The sequence below is a fragment of the Muscardinus avellanarius genome (genome assembly GCF_963383645.1).
Source record: "Muscardinus avellanarius genome assembly, chromosome: 9".
NCBI classification, from domain to species: domain Eukaryota; kingdom Metazoa; phylum Chordata; class Mammalia; order Rodentia; family Gliridae; genus Muscardinus; species Muscardinus avellanarius.
Window position 1 is genome coordinate 20,414,591 of NC_137795.1, and position 19,412 is coordinate 20,434,002.

The 19,412-nt window shown below is 40.5% G+C and overlaps 1 protein-coding gene across 2 annotated transcripts in view; it reads right to left on the reverse strand.

Annotated features, from left to right (window-relative positions):
• ELMO1 (engulfment and cell motility 1) overlaps positions 1-19,412 on the reverse strand; it is a gene marked incomplete at both ends in the record, with an annotated part of 563,076 nt that overhangs the window by 59,402 nt on the left and 484,262 nt on the right. For both annotated transcript variants that reach the window (XM_080701947.1, XM_080701948.1), the window contains one exon: positions 4,121-4,284. In XM_080701947.1, coding sequence (XP_080558073.1) covers positions 4,121-4,284 — 164 coding nt within the window. The remainder of the gene's footprint in view (positions 1-4,120; positions 4,285-19,412) is intronic.

Sequence of the window (19,412 nt, forward strand, 5' to 3'; positions counted from 1 at the left end):
AAGCTAGATTCTCCATTCCATTCCCCTTATCCTGCTTTATATCCCCATTACATGCATTCTCTCTTAACATTCTATCATGTGATTTACATGCATATTGTCTGTTTCTCCTAATTGAAATCACCATGGGGACAAGGATGGTGTCTTCTCTTGTAACACATAGAACAGTATGTGGCATGTGTTAGGCTACTGTTTGAACGCTGAACAGTGTGTACCTGGCCAGACTCTATTCCTGACATTAGATAGGATAAAGCTTCAAGTGAAACACATGGGCAGTCTTTAGGAGGATACAGATTGGGAACATAAGTACCAGCCTTATTTCTGGCTCTGTTTTTACTATTTCTTTATCATCTATTTCTACTGTACTTTCTGAGACAATGTGAGGCATTTGCAAACACAGTGTCAGTTTTACCACTTGCATGTCAACAGTATCACTATTTGCTAAATTATGAGTTGTTTTTTAATAATAAGAGCAATTATTTCCTTGAGTGGATATTATGTGCTGGGTATGTGCTAAATGCTTTTCATAAACCACTCTGATGAATCCTCATAAAAATCCAATGATATGGACACTTTGTTACATTTAGTTTGAGAAATGATAAAAACTGGCTTAGAATAGAATATTTAAATTGCCTAAAATACAACTATAAATGATAATATTGAAATATGACCTCAGGACTATTAGCTCTCCTGGTCCAAGTTCAACACATTTACTTCCCTGCTTTCCTGGTATTTGTCTTTGTACATCCCCTCTTTCCAGCATAGTGTTAAACAGTCTATTTTCAGACCATTTAAGCTTTTTATATCCACTAAGTTGGGTTAATTGTGTGAATGAACTTATCTTTCTTGTTAAGTCAAACTAAATAGGAAAAAAGAAATATCTCATACTTGAAACAATTAGTCAAGAACTAAGAACTAAAAAACAAACCTTCTTCAATCCACTCAATATCATCCCCCAAATATTTGTTATCAAAAAGTTTACATTTTTCTTCTTAGGAGACATACTGTTTTCGAAACAATAGGGCATAAGGCTGAAGGGGTTTGCATGGAGCTGAAGTTTGCCATTGTGCTGTGTGACAACACAGAGGCAGCTAAGCACAGAAGAGAGTTCTGGGGGTAGAAGGTAGAGTGGGGGCCTACTGAGGCAGGACAGCCAGCCTAATGGCCATCAGGTTTCCACACTATACTTTGCAGCAACCCACCTGTGGTTCCTGTAACTGAACACGGGGAAGTCTGTAATCACCTTCCCCTTGTCCACCTCCACCCTCAGCTTTTAAAGCTTAGGGCAGCAGAGGACAAGTGCCTGAGTCTCTATCTGACTCTAGTACCTTGGATGGGGCCTGACATGGAGGAGTTTCTCAATATTTATCTGTTAAGGGAATAAAGACAGACAGACATATACAATCTACCCCTTTCTCTTAGGTCAGTTGGGTTTATTATATGAACCATTTTGGCAGCATTTAGACTTCACCCAACTCCAAAATGAATTTCTATCTGTAAGATCTCTGTAATAGACAAAAGAAATCACTAAAGAATAGATCACTTGAATAGACAAAATATATCCTGGATCCTTCTTGCTGACTCCAAGGGCTGGGATAATGATCAGGCTGGCCCTTGGACTTTTTTTTTTGCAGTACCAGGGATGGAATCCAGGGCATTCTCCTTCTGAGTTATACCCCCATTCCTATTTTTAAAGTCTTTTTTAAATTTTTGAAACAGGATCTCACTGAGTTGTGAAGTGCCTTGCTAAGTAGCTGAGGCTGTCCATGAACTGCGATCCTCTGGTCTCTGCCTCCTGAATGCTGGGATTACAATTGTGCACCATCTTGCCCTGCCCGGCTTGGTCCTTGGACGTTCTGCGTCAGTGCTACAGCTTCTTACAAGTTTTTTTTTGAATTTGCTGTAGCTATATATACCAAGAACTACAGTGGGATCCTGGTGCTTTATAGCCAAGCGATGATGCAAAAACTCCATGAAGACAGATTTATCTCTCTCCCTCCTCCCTCTCTTCCTTCCTTCCTTCCCTTTTTCCTTCTTCATCTCTTTCCCTCCTTCCTCTCTCTGTGGGAATGAACTCAAAGAGTTTCAGGGGAACTCTACCAGTGAAATATACCCAGATTTATTTTTAAATAGTTTATTTTTAAATAGGGTCTTGCTAAGTTATTGCATGCTGACCTTACACTTGCAATCCTACCAGACAGATTTTCTTTCTATTTGTACTGCTTTCCCTTACATAGTAAATATAAGAGCTTTTTTTAAATATAAGAGCTTTTTTAAATATAAGAGCTTTTTTATAAGAGCTTCTTATAAAAAGGAAAAGAAAAAAGACTTTTGGAATGCAACAGGCAGATCCTAGGAGTCTGAAGGTATGAAGGCAAAGCAGGAGCAAAGTGCTCCTCCTGGACATCCAGCTAAGGCTCTTCCTTGGAACAGAGTCACGGTCAAACATGAACTCACTTGGCTTCAGTTGCAGTGATATTCATATAGAATCACTTGGGTCTCACTGGAGTGACTCACCAAGTATCCATTTAGGTTTTAGTAATTATTTTCAAAAGCATAATAAAATGTACCTGTGTTTGCACATATGCTGAAACAGAGGTTATGAAATGTGGTACCTCAGGAGTATAGGCACTGGATGAGCCAAGGTACCATTATTCCTCCTTGCAGTCGACAAATTGCATCTTTAAGGAGCCAGTCACTCATCCCAAGTGCTTTCTCCTTGGTATTTCAGCACCCCTGCAGCCTTGCCTCTGTCAAAGGTGGCTAGTACACAGCATGAGTGTGACTTGGATTTACCACGATGACACCTAAAGCCCCTTGGAAGCATTTTCCATCCCCTGCTGACTGACTTCATGCTCACTCAAGTCTGTAGCTCTATGCTGCAGTTTCTAACTATGCATCTTAGGATCTGAAAACAAAGATATACTATATGTTACCTTATGGTGCTTTCTTAACCTCATTTCATCTGGCACATGGCAGAGGGGCTTTAATGGGGTAGGTGAAATAGCAGCGAGGGATCAGCAGGCCTGAGTGCATGTCTTGGATCCTCTGCCGTGAACAGGGCCCTCACTTCTCAGGTCAAACCTGAGTCTTTGCGTGTGGGCCAAATCTGCCCACCTCATAGAGATGGGAAATAGGGAATATCATAGGAAGCGGCAAATGGCTGCACATTAAAAAAGGTCAAAGAATGATAAAGAATGTATGTGGGGCAGAAAGGAAGAATTAGAAACAGAGAGGGCAAGGGTGGGCTAAAGATGGGCTTTAGAATTACACTCATGTTAAGAGTTGATTCCATACAAAGTTCAGAAGAAACTGCTAGTTTTCTTAGGACAGAATGAAAATTAATGTCAAGCACATTTCCTTTTTCCTGCTCTTTCCTCTATTTTTTTTTTCAGTGAAACATGAGGGCAACAAAACTAACTAAGCTCTTAGAAAGGGGCATGGCAAGATAAAAAGGCCAGGTCTGAGAAGAAATGAAGCAAGCAAAGCAGTTCTCAAGTTAGAAGTTCAGAACATTTAAAAAATGGAGATACATGAAAAATGTTTACAGGTTGCAAGTTGCTGCAATGTCCTATAAAAAGGGGCCCATTGCCTCCCACTGTGAGCCTGCAGGCTTACAAACACAGGGAGATACAAGATGCCCTGATGTCGACCCTTGCCACCTGGCAGGGCGAGGGTGGGTCTCTTCACCTTGGAAGCTCTCACTTCATTTGCTCACAGTCCTGCTACTTTGGGGTTCGTGTTGCTTGAATTATCAGTGGTCCATAGTCTGGCTGGGTCAGAGCATCGGTCTTACCCTTCAAAGGGCACCTGTGTTAAATATAGTCTTATAGGCAAACATATTTGTTCCAAATGTTGGAAAAGGTACAGAATGTTTTAGGTATAAATCTCTGGAGGACTGCTAGTAACTGGGGTAGCTCCTGGTGTAGATCAGTTCTCCCAGCATTTTGGCTTAGCCTCCCCAGCTCTTCCCCTAGGCGTTTCTGAGACCCCTCTGTTGAAATGGAGATCTTGTGGACATTCTTCTGTTGGCCTCCCAAATGAGCCCAGGTGGGTGATGGGCATTCATTCTAGAAAGGGTGTGCCAGAGCCTTGAGGAAAAGGTCAAAAGTGGGGAACTTACAGAATTGGGCGAGACTGGAAATCTTCCTGGTTCATCCTCTCAGACTGGCGGATTTTCAGGATCTCAGTGTAGCTCAGGTTCTGCAGTTTGCTCTTGAACTGGTCCAGGGAGCTAGGCTTGGTTGTCAGTGCTCTCATAACCTGCTCCTTCACCACCTGCATTACCTGTGGGCGAGAGAAAGACCATTGTTTTCCTGTTCAGAAACAGAATTCTCCTTGTCCCCTTTACGTATATTCTCAGTCCAAGCCTGGAGTGCATTCTTCTAAAGCACTAACTCCCATTAGGTTAATGTCCCATTTTCCTGCTTCAGTTGGAACCGCAAGGGAGGAAATGGACTGATTAACTGGGAATGGCAGGGAGGGAGATGTGGAAAAGGAGTGGCTCCATTTGCTCCATATGTTAGCTGCTGAAAGAACACTGTAAATAATACAAAGTCAGAAGCGAGTAAAGGTCAAACAATATTTATGAGGCTGCATATTAATTATTTTTTCCCATACAGAATCTCTAAGATAGGATTAACTGTGGAAGTTTGGTTGGCAAGATTTCAAATGAATGTGTATAGATACCCATATTCCACAGACCTCTCTCCCCATGCTGTTAGGGCCTGAGTGTTCACAAAGAGATTTATTAAATTAGAACAGACATGTCCCATTGGAAACCTCAAAAAAAGAATATGGTAATTTGCTGCCCCAGAACAAATCTAGCTCAGAAGAAGACAATTAACTATTGTCTCTATCAATGTAGATTTATCTTCAACAGAATATGTAGAGCAAAAAAAGACCAGGGAACACACAGAGGTATCCAAGTGACTTATAATCTTGCTGCTGATCTTTTCATTCTCCATTACAGATGAGAAAAACAAGTGCTACCCTTTATAAGGTATCTACCACATGCCCAATACAGTGATAAATGCTTTTATATATGTCTTCTGTCTGTATCCACTCAAATCTTTAAGGTAGATACTATAGTTAACTCTACTTTGTACACACAGAAACTGGGGCTTTGAAACATTAATAAATTAGTTCAAGTGGTTGGTATATGGCTGAGCTGGGATTTCACCCTAGGATTGCAAATAATCTCCCATATTGCCAGTTATTCCACCATTCTTGGTGTTGTTTGGGAACTCCAAAATAAAACAAAGCCACATATGCACATCTGCTATGTGTTGAATTCTGTGCCAGCACTTTGACATTCCTCCAACCTAATAGAGTAAGTATATGATGCCATTTTAAAGATAAAGAGATGGAGAAAAGACTGACAACTTGCCCAAGATCACAGATAACTAGTTGAATCCTAAAAGACCAAGTATCACAGTATCATGGATACCACAGACTTGATACTAAATGAATATGAGTAAAGTGTGGTCCTTGCCTTCTGTGAACTAATAGTCTAATGAGAGATGTGGGCATAGCCAAAGATCATGACAATGTACCAGTATTAGGAAATGGCCTAAAAAGATTTGAAAAAGAAGTTTTGGTCATTAATATATATTTCAAAAACTGGTTTACAGAAAGTGTAGTTCAGATCTGATCTGTAAAAAAGAAAAGCAGTTAGGGCCTGGTTATTGCCAGGCACACAAGCAGCTGCTGTAATGCAGAGTACCTTCACTAAAAGTAATTAGTAAGGGATAGAGGAGTTGGGACCTAGGACTTTCACATTCTAAAAACAGGTTTGCATAAGAATTCCCCAAGAGTATGGGAGGAGGGCATTGACCTTTGTGAAAAGGGAGCAGATACCATGTGGCCCTTGACCTTGTGAATCATTCTGGTCATAATAAAGAAACCTAGGCTTAAACCTACAGTTAGGCAGGAAGGTTTCTTGCCAGGCCAGAAATTCTCCTAAGTATAACAAATGAGGTCTGTACGGAGTTAAGGGGCAGACTCACACCTAGGTCATAGGATTACATGGTAGAGCAAGATGGGGGACATTATATCTATAAACAGCTGTTTTATATTTTGAACTCTGGTGACTTTGTTTTGGATCATCCCACTATGTCACTCTGTGGCATAGTGCTTTACTCTAAGCTCTAGATTTCCCTCTTTCTAATGGTGCCATAATAGTTACAACCTGTATTTCTATCTTTATAATAATAAACTCAGTTAAATCTTCATCAGGAGTTTGGACTAGTATATATCTATCCTAATTCTGAACAAGGACCCACGGTTAAGGAAACAGTTTCCGGGAGCCTAACATAGGTCCCTGGGAAGAGTTTCCCAAACTGTAACAGTTACAAACTGTAACAACAATGGAAATGTGGAAATGACAGACTGGTGGATTTCGGTGGCAGATGGGAAAGCATTTCACTGAAATAATATTTGATAAGGGTTAGAGGAAAAATGGGTGTTCGGGAAATAGATGAATAAACTGGAACATCACCACACATGAACTACTTTAAACCTGGACTACAGCTAAATTGGAATCAATTACACAAGCATTGTTTCATGCCTTTGGTAATAGGGTAAAGGAAAATTTCCAGCTGACTTTCCCTTTAGTCTGCTGCCTTTTTTGTTGTTGTTGTTCAAGCAAAATGCTAAATTTGGGATGCTTGACAAATTTTGAAATTGTGGCCATCTTACATCATGTGGCACAAATTGTGGTTAAATTTGGTCATGGATAGGTTAATCTTTTAAGAAAACAAAACAGTTGTGGCCCCTTTTTCCCATTTAGAGAGCCTAAGAGTTACGACAAAGAAATCAGCCTTGTCTCCCACTGTAATTTGACCTTCTGGTAGAAGGTAGGACATGTAAAAGAGAAAGAGAAATATTGATTAAAATACCAAAAACAATGTAGTGATTTTAAAATAGAATCAGTTTAAATAAAGTTGAGAGAGTTTTAGAACCCTCCTCTCATTTAATAGGTGAAGAAACAGAATTTCAGAGGTCCATGAGTTTCTTAAGAGATGGTCACAGAGATGACAATTTTCAAATTGCATATGTTTAGACAGAATGGCAGGCCAAATAAATGAGCCTGTGATCTACACTGACTGATCAATGCCTTTGGCCAGACAGCTCTGACCTGATTTGCAATAGAACTGAAGCCTCAAACTGAGAACTATAAAACTATGTCCCTTAACATAGGAATGGAAGATAAAGACCAATGCTAATAGGAGAAGATACAAATGTGATGGTGAGATTATTAATAATATTTAAGTGTTACTCAACCATAAGGTCTTTTCAATCTTTACCTTTGGTGTTTGGGTTACATGAATCCCTTTCTTATTAAGATGGTTTGGAGAGGATGCTTGTTGCTTAAAACCAAAGGCCTAGCAAATATATACAGTGAAGTCTAAGAGGAGTACAAGCTTATGGGTCTGAGTCTGCAGAGATGGAGAATAGGAGGGAAGCTGGATAGAAACAACAAAGCTACATCAAGGAGGTAATGACTTAAGAATCACCTTTCATAGTCAGGCATGGTGGCTTGTGCTTGTAATCTCAGCATTTGAGAGGCTAAAACAGGAGGATCCAGATTCATGCACAGCCTCAGCTACTTAGTGAGGCCCTTTATAACTCAGTGAGACCCTGTTTCAAAATATATAGGGCTGGGGATATAGTTTGGGGGTAGAATGCCCCAGGTAGAATGCCCAGTAAAACACACACACACACACACACACACACACACACACACACACACACTCACCTTTCACTTCTAAGTGCACAGTAGTACCTTTGTATGGAAATGATGATTTCTTATGGAATGTGGGGGATATGCCTTTTTTGCTTAAAAATTACTACTCTAGCTTAAGACAAGAACACATAGTTAAAAATCCCTTGAGTTCCTCTAAGTATCTTGCACTTTAATTTGAAAAAAAGTATAATTTTGGGGGGTACTGGATATTGAAACAAGGAACATTTTCCCTCTGAGCTATATCCCCAGCCTTTTTTATTTTTTATTTTGCAAGCAGGTCTTTCAAAGATGCTAAGAGTCTGCCTAGGTTGTTGAAGCTAGCCTGGAGCTTGTGAATCTCCTATTTCAAGACTCCCACATGCTGGGGTTATAGGTATGGGCCACCAACCCCTGCTCAGAACCTTTCATTCTAAGGTTGGTTTGTTGAGAGAACAGACTAACAGACTATGTGGGTATCTGGCCCTGGGGGAGGGATAAAAGAACATCTCTCAGGAATGAAGCACAAAACAGAGGCTAGTGGAGCCAAAGACTAGCTTTGTCTACCTCACTTCCAAGTTTCCTTTGGCACTGGCTATGAGAAGGCAGGTTGTTAGTCTGGATGTCAAGGAAAATGATCTCAGTAAAAGATGTCATTGTTTTGTTTGTAAAGACAAAATAGTTATAAGAGACAAACTTTCCTTATGTCTTTGCGAAGTAGCTTCTATCACTCTTACAATTAATGGTGTTAAGTTTGTGTTAATGTTTCTTGTGTACAATTTAAGTCAAGGCATTCACAGTCATCATTAACTTATCCTCTTTGGAAAATATCAGAGCTTTACCATTTTTCTTTTTGGTGGTACTGGGGTTCCTGGAAGCCCTTCTTCCTCCGGGCTACACTCCCAGACCCTTTTTTATTTGGAAACAGGGTCTCTTAAGCCAGCATGGCTGGCTTTGAACCTGTGCTATCCTCCTGTCTCCACCTCCCAAGCATGGAGATTACAAGTGTATGCCACCACACCTGGCTACCTTTTTTTTTTTAAAAAAAAAAAAAACCTGTAGAAGGCATTTCAGAGATGTGCTGGCACAAATCAATAGAGGTAAACTTTTGAGGTATAGCCTGTACTTTGCATACCCATCAAGGGAAAAAAAAGCTCTTAGACTCTTCAACTTGCTATTGGTATTGGCCTATTACTCGAGTAATGTACGGGATATGCTGGTGGCATGGTGCTGGAGGGATTTTTTTCAGCACATATTTATTATTTGTAATAATGTATGTTACTATAATGTGGGATTTCCACATGATATTTGTACTACATAGGAAAGAACACTTTAGGTTACTGAGAAGACTGGGTTAAAGAATAGACTTAAGAATGCTGCTGGTGATGTCTGGTTTCATTGTTCATTTAAATGCACTCTTGCATTTTATTCCAAGATATATTAGTGAAAGGGAATGAGGAGGGATATGGGGAGGTGAGAAAGGAGGATCAAGGAATGAAACAGCACTCAATGTTATGTTCATATATGACAGTATCAGCACTGATCCCACTAAGATGAATGGGAGGGAGAAAAGGGACAGTGAGGTGGGGTGTGGTGGGAAACACACAAAGCAATGCACCAATAGAATTATGAAAAATTAAAAGAAATGTATTCCTGCATCTTATTCCAAGACCTCCTGAGCCTCCATGTGTCTTTAGTCTAATCACTTCTCTGGTCCTGCTTTTATATGCACAACCTTTATCCACCATCATTCATCCATTCATTCAACTAATGTTTCTGAAGCGAGGACTTTTGGCAAGGGACTGGATGCCACTGGGAGCCCAGGACTAAGTGAGCTCTTGACCTAGGTTAGCAGATGGGATACAAATTGGTATCAGCCAGGAGAATGAGGGATGTCAGTAGTAGAGCAGAAGCCCAGCTGTTCATTCCATAAATACTGAGTCCTAGGACTTGGGCTCCTGCATGGAGAGAGGCCATTTTGGGAGAAACAGTGTGAGCAAGTGAGGGAGCAGAGCTGTGGTTGTAGAAGTGTGGTGGCCTCCTCCAGTCAGAGAAACGTGGTATGGCTTCAAGGTATAGTTGAAAGTCAGGCTGGGTCAGATGGTGGGTGGCAAAGATAAGAATTTTGATTTTTTTCCCTGTAACTAATGATGAGTTACAAGAGGATCTGGGAATAAGCAATGAAATTCATTAAAATATGTTGTGATACCCACAAAGTAGTCATTACTCCTTCTCTAGTTGAGGTAAGGAAGAATTATGTTAGAGAAATCTGCATTTTTGCTGAGACTTGGAGGATGAATGGGAGTTACCTGCATGAAAAAGAGCTGAAGGGACCAGCAAGAAATGGAGAGAGAAGAGGGAACAACAATTCTTGGGAGGTAGGGAACAACACAAGAAGCTTTCAACAAATGCTGGGTTCTAGTTGCAGTATAGCTGTTCAGCCACTAGATTTTGAATCCAGACTATATTTTCTTGGAACCATGATCTTTCTTAAGATAATCAGGTTCTCCAAGACTTATCTTTACTTTCTGTAAACTAGGAATACTAGTAAGGTGGAATTTATGAAGTTGTAAATTAGATAACCCTTTATGGTACATGGTGGCTATTTAGCAAAGCCATTTTCCCTTCCTTGGTCTTATTTTATTCATTCTAAAGTAGTAGTAATAATATAGAACTCAAAAAATTGTTTTGAAATCTAAATAAAGTATTGTATACAAAGTATCTGACATGCATACAAAATATCCAACAAATATCTATCCCCTTCCCTCCCAGAAAGAAATTACGTATGTCAGAGGTTTTTAAAAATGTTTTATTGGTGCATTGTATTCATACATCTTAATGGGATGCAAGATGGTGGAAACACACATGCACACATCACTCAATTAGTCTTTTCCTAGTTCCTACCCCATTCCCTCCTTCTCCCTCCTTCTCATGTTTGGCTTAGTGATTGACAATGGAATGTTTGTTAAAGTACATCACGTGCATTAGAGAATTTCCTTCCTCCCCTTTCCCATCCCCTTAATTAGGTGATCTTATTTGCTCAGTTTTTTCCTATGAAAATATCTTTGGCAAGGCATCCCTTGATTATATAACACCATCTGGAAACTTGATAGAATTGAAACTTGGCTGGCCCACCCTAGACCCACTGAATCCGAAGCCCTAGGAGTGGTATCCAGAAATCAGGGTTTTACAGCCCTCCAGGTAATGCACATGTGTGAGGATCATGAATCTCAGTAGCATCAAGCTCCCTTCTGAGCCTTCCAAGTGCCATCCATGTCCTAGAGTGATTCTTGTTATTTTTCTTGCCAGGAATTAAATTAATTAACTTAGTTATTGGTGTACCCCTTGTCCCATCTAGATTATAATACCTTGTAGACCAGGGTTTATTCCTTATTTGTATTACAGGTCACAGTACTTAACACAGTGTTTTGAACTGTAATAATGAATAATATGTTCCATGTCAAAGACTCTTAGGTTCCCACCTCTCATCTATAGAATTAAACAACAAATCCTTAACCAAATTATAAGACTGTTGGCAAGTTTTAAATCACACTTCTATAGAGCCTAAAGAATAAAGTCTGTGGGTTAGGGTGCCAGAGGTCACTGTGGGCTCTGTCTAAGGTTGAGCTAGAAGGTGATTTTCAGGTGGCAGAGGGCTTCTGGGAAAACCATAATGCTGCACACTAATGGGCGGTGAGCACTTGCAAAAAAAAGTTTAATTTACCCCATTCAGTGGTGCCCATTGAAGTGATTTATCTTTATGAGGACAAGAAGAGGCTGTTTTGGTGAAGACAGATAGCAACACGGTCCAGCTTAAAAATGGCTCGTGCGGGAGAGAGGTTTGCAATCTGGACCATTTTTCTTCCCAGAAATGTTTCTTCCACAAAAAAAAAAAAAAAAAAAAATGACTGAAGACTCTCAGCATCCAAAAAATTGGAAAGATTATACCTGGAGAGGATTCAAGGGCTAAGAAGACCCAAGTTTTCAGATGTTCAAAGGATAATCTCCTAGAGGCCAGAATTCACCTGGGGGTAGAATGTGGAAAGAAATGGTCTCATCCAGAGAAAACAGAAAGGTTAGGGTGAACACTGATGAGTCACTTGGCAGGGACAATTACTGAACCAGAGACTGATGACCACTGATTTCTTCATAACGAGGTCTTTAAAATTACGGATTATTCTAGAAACTCAAGGTGGTTCACTTTGTGGCTTTGCCAGAGCCCAGAATCCATGTGTGTAGCACATTCTGCTGAGTGATGTTAAATGTATTGAAAAAAAGGCCAGGCGTGGTGGCGCACGCTTGTAATCCCCACGCTTGGGAGGCAGAGACAGGAGGATCGCGCAGGTTTGAAGCCAGCCACGCTGGCTTAGGAGACCCTGTTTCCAAAAATAAAAATAGGTCTGGGAGTGTAACCCGGAGATAGACGGGCTTCCAGGAACCCCAGTACCACCAAAAAAAAAAAAATGTATTGAAAAAAGAGGAGAGGAAATGAACGTGTTTTCTCTGTTCAAGAAATGGTACTTGAGTTTTCTCAATGTTTATATTGATGTAGGGAAGCAGAGAACGTCTGCTAAAGGGCTGAGAGCAAACATTCTAGGCTTTGCGAGCCACATGAAGAGTGCTGAAAAACTGATGTGTAAGAGCAAAAGTAGCAGAAGGCACTGCATGAATGAATGGGTGTGGTGGCTGTGTTCCAATAAATCTTTATTTACAAAACACAGGGTGGATTGGACTGCACCAGCAGTTTACCAACCCCTGATGGAGAGGGAAAATGGGAAGCTTTCCCGATGGGCAGTATTCATATCCAAGCCTGGCTCTGCACCTCACCAGCTGGGCTAACTGCTCATCTTCTCTGAACCTCAGTTTCCTGATCCATAAAGTGACAGTAATTACCTCTAGTCAGGTTTTAGGAGATACAGAGCACTCAATTCAATACCCTGTGAGGTTCACTCTGAAGCATAGTCCTAAAGACATCTAGAAGACAATAAACTTCTTGCAGCTTGCAAAGAAGTTACATATGCTCAATGAGAACACTAGGTGTTGACAGCAATTATGGGGAAGTTCAAGATTATATTCAGGTTGTATTGAACAGAATTGGTCCTGCCGAAAGTTTACATAGTATTTTCTTTAAACAGTATTCTCATATCTCACCCTAAGTGGTTTCAGGGCTGTGGCAGATTCCTGCTTCCTTCTGTCATACACTCTGCCTTGCTGTGACCACTGCAGTCCCCTGGTCCAGCTTGCCCAGTGCCCCATGGGTTAGGCTTAATGCAAATGAAGAGAAAATGCTCAGAAATCATATCTCCAACTTTTCTCCATTTCACCATGTGTCTTCAATTATATCAAATGAATTTGAAACATTCTATTCATTAATAAATGCAAAAAGTGTCTGAATTTCACAAAGGACCTGACCTCTCAGTTTCCAATAATAAAACTTAGCAAGTCATTTAATTTCTCCTTGCCTGTTTCTCCAGTGTGTACCTAATGGCCCTTTGAGCCCTCAGTTCCTGTGGGCATCTTTCTGAAGGAGTGATGAGGCCTGATTCAAAGCTAAAGCCAGGGTGCTGTTCTTGATGTGGGCAGTGAAGTTTTTGCAACTCTTATTCTGAAAGATGGCATTTCACAGCAGAGTATGTGCTAGGCATGTGGCACATTACAATGGTTATACTTCTGATGACAGTCAAGGCCTGATCTCTGTATGCAATGTACCTTGCCTGTCCCTGCTATTGTTAAGTAACCACAAGAGTGTCTTTGCTGATTGCAATGTATTCTGTAGTAACAATTAAATACTGGAATCACATATTCACAAAATCTGGGAAAACTTTGCTCTGAGGCTGATGGTTGTCAGGTACAGTTCAGGGGTGCTCCCTCTGCCTCATGAATACCTGTCTCTTCTGTCTGCTCCCCTTTATTCACATGGACCCCTCTTGGGACCACTGGCCCATAACCCTTGACCCTCCCCACTCTCCTCACATTAGTCAGCTTATTTCTAAGTGTTGAAATCCCACAGTGACTCAGCACTGCTTCCTAGGGTGCAGACCGTCCTTGCTAAGGTGTCACCTTCCACCTTCCCCTTCTACCACATGCATCTTTACTGGGCCTAGTCCTTGTACCCATGATCTTATCACACAGAGAACTTCTTGAACTCAGCTCATGTGCTTTTATGCCTGCTCTTCTCCCAACTTGTGACTCACTCATCATGCCTAGGTTTAGAAGCTACCACCCTTGTTAATCTTTATCCCACAATCCTGACCTGCTGTCCTCATCACAAATTTGGGCTAATGTCAATATTCTCCAATAACAACATTGTGATTGACCTGTCTTTCTTTCTTGTTTATTATTTCATTTATCTCCGTAAGTTGCACAGTCTGATCATATATTAGCTATTTTGGAAAATATCTGTTTTAATATGTGAGTGACAGGCTCATCAGTCAATCAAAATAAAGAAATAGCCTCTAAAATCAGTAGCTCTCAATACTCACAGCATGACAAAATTTATGATATACTTTGCCTGGTGCATCCCTGGAAATTCTAATTCAGGAAGAAGTTTCCCACAGAAATAGCCATTTTTCGCAGCAGCATTAGGTGGAAAGGCTATCCTTTCTCCAATGCATGTCTTTGGCACATATTTCAAAGATCAACTGGTCATCTAAATGTGGCTTTGTTTCTGAGTCTTCTGTTCCATTGGTCTATGCGTCTGTTTTGTACAATACCATTGTGTTTTAGCACTACCACATTGTAGTATAATGTGGTAGTGCTAAGTCTGGTATTGTGGTCTGTATTGGTATTGAAGTCTGGTATTGTGGTCAGTAAAATGATACTGTACCCACATACCTATTGTCCCAAAGGTCAGTCATCCTCAAGTAGGTGTGTGTACACCATATAGGTTGCTCACACTGCCCATCAGCACTATTCAGGAGGGAATTTTTTTCACCCATGTCTTACACTTCGAGTTTTTTTTGTCATATTGGACTCTTTTTCCAATCACTCAAGGATCTTGTAGCATTGCTAACTAAGTAGGAGTACAAATACTTAGCTATTTTGCCTTTAACAGAGATAGGGCTGGGGTGCTACTCATACTCTAGGGATTCCTAGGAATCCATAAGGGCAGAATTCAATGAAACCAAATATTGACTTAGCTACTTCTACAACCCACACTTCTTTCCTCTAATTATTCCAGATTTACCCTAAGAGAGTTATTTCATTATTCTTTCCTTGGAAGAACCCTAGATAAGTTTCTGCTTTTAGTGAATCCCACTTAACATACATATCACAGGTAAAACCTCATCACACAGTATCCACACACAGCCTAGACAGGAAGGACCCTAAATTCTGCATCATTTATGTAAATAATTATTATCCATGTATTGATGCCTACCAGTTCCAGTGATATAGAAACAAAAGCATTCAAGATGACTAGCCTAAAGAAGGTGTACAGTAACTGTGAGGACAGAACTGCATCAGGTTCCAAAGATTTACTAGATCAGTAAAGAATAAAGACAAGAATTGATATTAATGCCATGGCCTTTATCCAGAATATATGAGAAATGTACTGCAGGACACATACTTTGAGATAAACACAGTTCTCTTAGTTAGTTGGGTGCTTTCATAAAAGACTCAGATACAAGAGTTGAAAAGTGCTTTGAAAATGACACTGTAGAACATGCAGACACTATAGGACATCCAGAAGGGATGCAAATCAGGGAAGGAAGCAAGTACAGAAAGACATGAAGGTACCTGTTTAATCTAGTCTTTTTTATTGTTTTTTAAAATTTTTTATTGGTGCATTGTAATCATACATCTTAATGGGATACAAGATGGTGGAGACATACATGCACACATCACCCAATTAGCTCTTACCCAATTCCCCAATTCCTGCCACATTCCCTTCCCTCCCTCCTTCTTATGCTTGGCTTAGTGATTGACTTTGGTATGTTTGTTAAAGTACATCATATGCATTAGAGAATTTCCCTCTTCCCCCCTCCCATCCTCTCAGGTCGCCTTATTTTCTCACCTATAAAAATCCAGCAGTTACAAAGAGCTTAAATGTTTGGCACCCCCCAAAAAACACCCCAAAGTCCAATCAAACAGTGGACAACACAACTAAACAGATTTTTTAAAGAATTAGATTTTAAAATAATAAGGAATTTCTAACAAATGTAGGAAAAAATAACCAACATCTTTAGCAATCAGAACAATAATATTAAAACACTGATATTTCACCTAATTCCAGTGAGAATTAAATCATCAAAACACAAGTAGAAATAAATGTTGGCGAGTTGTGTAGAACTAGGAACCCTAGAACTGTCAGTGGGACTGTAAAGTAGTGTAGTAATCTGCTATAGAGATCACTGAGGAGATTTCTCAGAAGGTTTTGGAATGTTACTACCATATGATCCAGAGTGGGCATCTTCTCAAAGGTAATAAAATCAGAATATTTGCATTTCCACATTGCTAGCAGCAAAATTAACAATAGCCAATCTGTGGGACCAACCTAAGTACTATCAACTGATGAATCGATCTCAAGACTGCATATACACACAGTGTAAATTTACTCAGCCATAAAGAAGAACAAAATCTTGGATTCTGCAGGAAAATGGGTGGAACTTGAGAATATCCTACTAAGTGAATACAGCCAGTCTCAAAAAATGGAGTAGATATATGTTTTCTCTTACATGTGGAAGCTAGAGAGATATTTGGAAATAACATCAGCTAGAACAACAGGGATTTGATGGGAGTGACTAGTGGGATTAGAGAAGAAAGATGAAGTTATAAAAAGCATAATCATAAAATTAATGCTATGGCCAGGAGTGGTGGTGCACGCTTGTAATCCCTGCCCTTGGTAGGCAGAGACAGGAGGATCACGCAGGTTCAAAGCCAGCCTTGCTGGCTTAAAAGACCCTGATTCCAAATAAAAATATAAAAACTAGGTATCTGGAAGTGTAGCCCGGAGGTAGAAGAGTTTTCAGGAATCCCAGTACCACCAAATAATAATAATAATAATAATAATAATAATAATAATAATAATAATAATAATTCTGTGAATATGTATAAAACTATTAATTCCATATTAAATACATGAGTGAGGGATGGAAAGGAGGAAGGACTCAGTGGGAAAGGCACCAAGAACTAAGTACATGCATCTATCTAACACTCTATACCCTAACATGATGTTAAATTTACAATGCAAAAAAGTAAGAAATTTTTTTTCTTCTAAAAATAATAAATACATTATACAATCATGTTGCTAAAATCCAAAGTGCTAAAAAATGATAAGTGGCTCCCTGTTTCCTATGCTAAAGAGTAAGTAGTATTTTCAGGTGCCCCTTTAAACACAGGGGCATCTTGCCAACCTGTATGGAATCTGATCACTGCCTTCTCTTCACTCTGGTTATCATTACAGCCTGGAAAAGGAGCAAATGGTAACTGTGTTGGCCCCACACTTCTGTGAAGGCTGAGACTTTACTGAATTCATTTCTATGTTTCCAGGACCCAACATCAGTTTCATAGACATGTGGGAGTGAATGAATGAAGGAGCTAAGAAGGAATATCTGTGGGTGTAGATAAGTCACTCTCTGATCCTGTGATTAGTCACTATTAAGAAATAAATGAAATGTCTCAGGTCTCATTTTGAGGTTAAAACCTGAAGTCTTGCACATTTAGTTCACTCAGCCTGTTTTGTATCCACTGTTAAATAGTGACAAATGAAATGGGACAGCCTGCCCCTCTGGAAGCAAGATTTAATAAACTTCTTAAGCAGTGTGCTCAGGCAAGACCACATGGGAAGTGGAGTGGGAAAAGCAAAATCAGGCTTCGAGGAACTGGCTCTGCCATTAGACGAGGCGGTGGATCCCAGAGGGAATATGGGTACCTGTCTCAGGAAGCTTTCTGCAAGGAGAGAGCAGCATCCACGAAGGTTCTTGGTGCTCCTCATCAGGCAGCCGGGTAGTAGAGGTAGCTGAGCAGTTGAACTTCAGAGCCCACTGGTCAGAATTTGGTAATATATGGGGTCAACTCTTAGTATCCATGAGGAACAGGTTCCAGGATCAGTCTCACGTCTTTATAAAATTGTACTTGTATTTATAAAATTGTATATTACCCATATCCTCCCAGCACTTTAAATCATCTCCAGATTACTTATAATACTTAATAGTGTCCATGCTGTGTAATAGTTGCCGTAGTTGAGGAAATTATAACAAGAAAAAATCTGCACCTGTTCAGCACAGAGGCATCCCCCCCCAAATATTTCTTTTGTGGTACTGAGCATTGAACTTAGGGGTGCTCTATCACTGAGCTACTTTTTATTTTTATATTGAAAAGGGGTCTCCTTAAGCGATCTTGTACTAGCCTTGAATCTGTGATCTTCGTGTTTCAGCCTCCTGAGTACTGCAATTATAGGCTTGCCTCACCTTACTCAGCTCCAAATACTTTTGATCTGTAGCTGGCTGATGAAACCAGAGGATATGGAGGTTAACTGGACAATAAAAGGCTGCTCTGCCACCACTTTCTAAGTTTTTTCTCCCTTTTAGCAAACACTACTCTCATAATGCGATATATTAAGTGACCCATTCTTTGTTGGCACATTGTATGGTATGCATTTTCATTGCCAAGTAAATTCAAGTAAATTACTAACATAGTGTCCAAAGAATAAATGTTTGATTTTCTAAATTTACTTAATAAGAGACTTCTGGGGACTTCCGGGAAGATGGCGACCGAGAAAAGCGGGGCTTAAGAGCCCCGCTAACAACAAATATCCATTACCACAAAATCAGCGCCATTCAAAGCCAGAAAACAACATCACCAGAAAAACAAAAAAAATCACCAGGCTCCAGAGAGAAAGCAGACTGAGAACAGAGCCACAGAGGAGATCCTCACACCCGAGGACGCGGCAGACGCGGCAGCAGCGCCATACTGCTGGCGAATTCACGGGACGGCCACAGCAAGCCGAGGGGAGCCGCTGCAGAACAGCCAGGCGGGATTTCTTGGCGCAGAGGACATCTAAAGCTCCCAGTGTCTGAGCTCAGCACACGCTGCAGGGATTCAGAGTGGAAATCAAAACCAAGGAAAAAAAAAAAAAACGCCAGCCCAACAGCCGAGGGCGTAGCAGCGGCGCCATATTGCCACCGGCGGCAGCAGCAATGAATTCACTACAGCTACATCTGCGTACTCAAGAACAGTGAGTCAAATTGCGGGCCACAGTGGAGAAATCCCAGTACTGTACTCACTGGGACTTGACCCAGTGGGAGAGGGGCGGTGGCAGTGATATCACACCAAAGGAGAACGTGCAACCTGGCACCCCCCACGGTCTAAAGCAGCCTCTATCGACTCTCTGGGTCGGAGACTCTGTGATAAAACCCAGTAAAGGAGTAGTGGGGTCTGAGATACTACTGACTCGAGATCCAGAGCACCTTAAGTGAAGTCATAGTGACCCAAGGGAAGAACCCAGAGAAGGCACAAACTTCCAAAATCATGGGAAAGAGGAATAATACTGGAGCAATTAATGCTCACAACCCCACAACATCAGAACCCGATAAAACAGAAAATCAGAGATTTCTAGAAGATCAAATCAGGAAAATAACTGTAGAAATAATAGAGGTGCTTCGAAAAGAACTCAGAGAGAGCCAAAAAGAGATAAAGGATGCAATTAATGAAGTAAAGGCCTCAATTCAAAGCACAAACAACCGATTAGAAC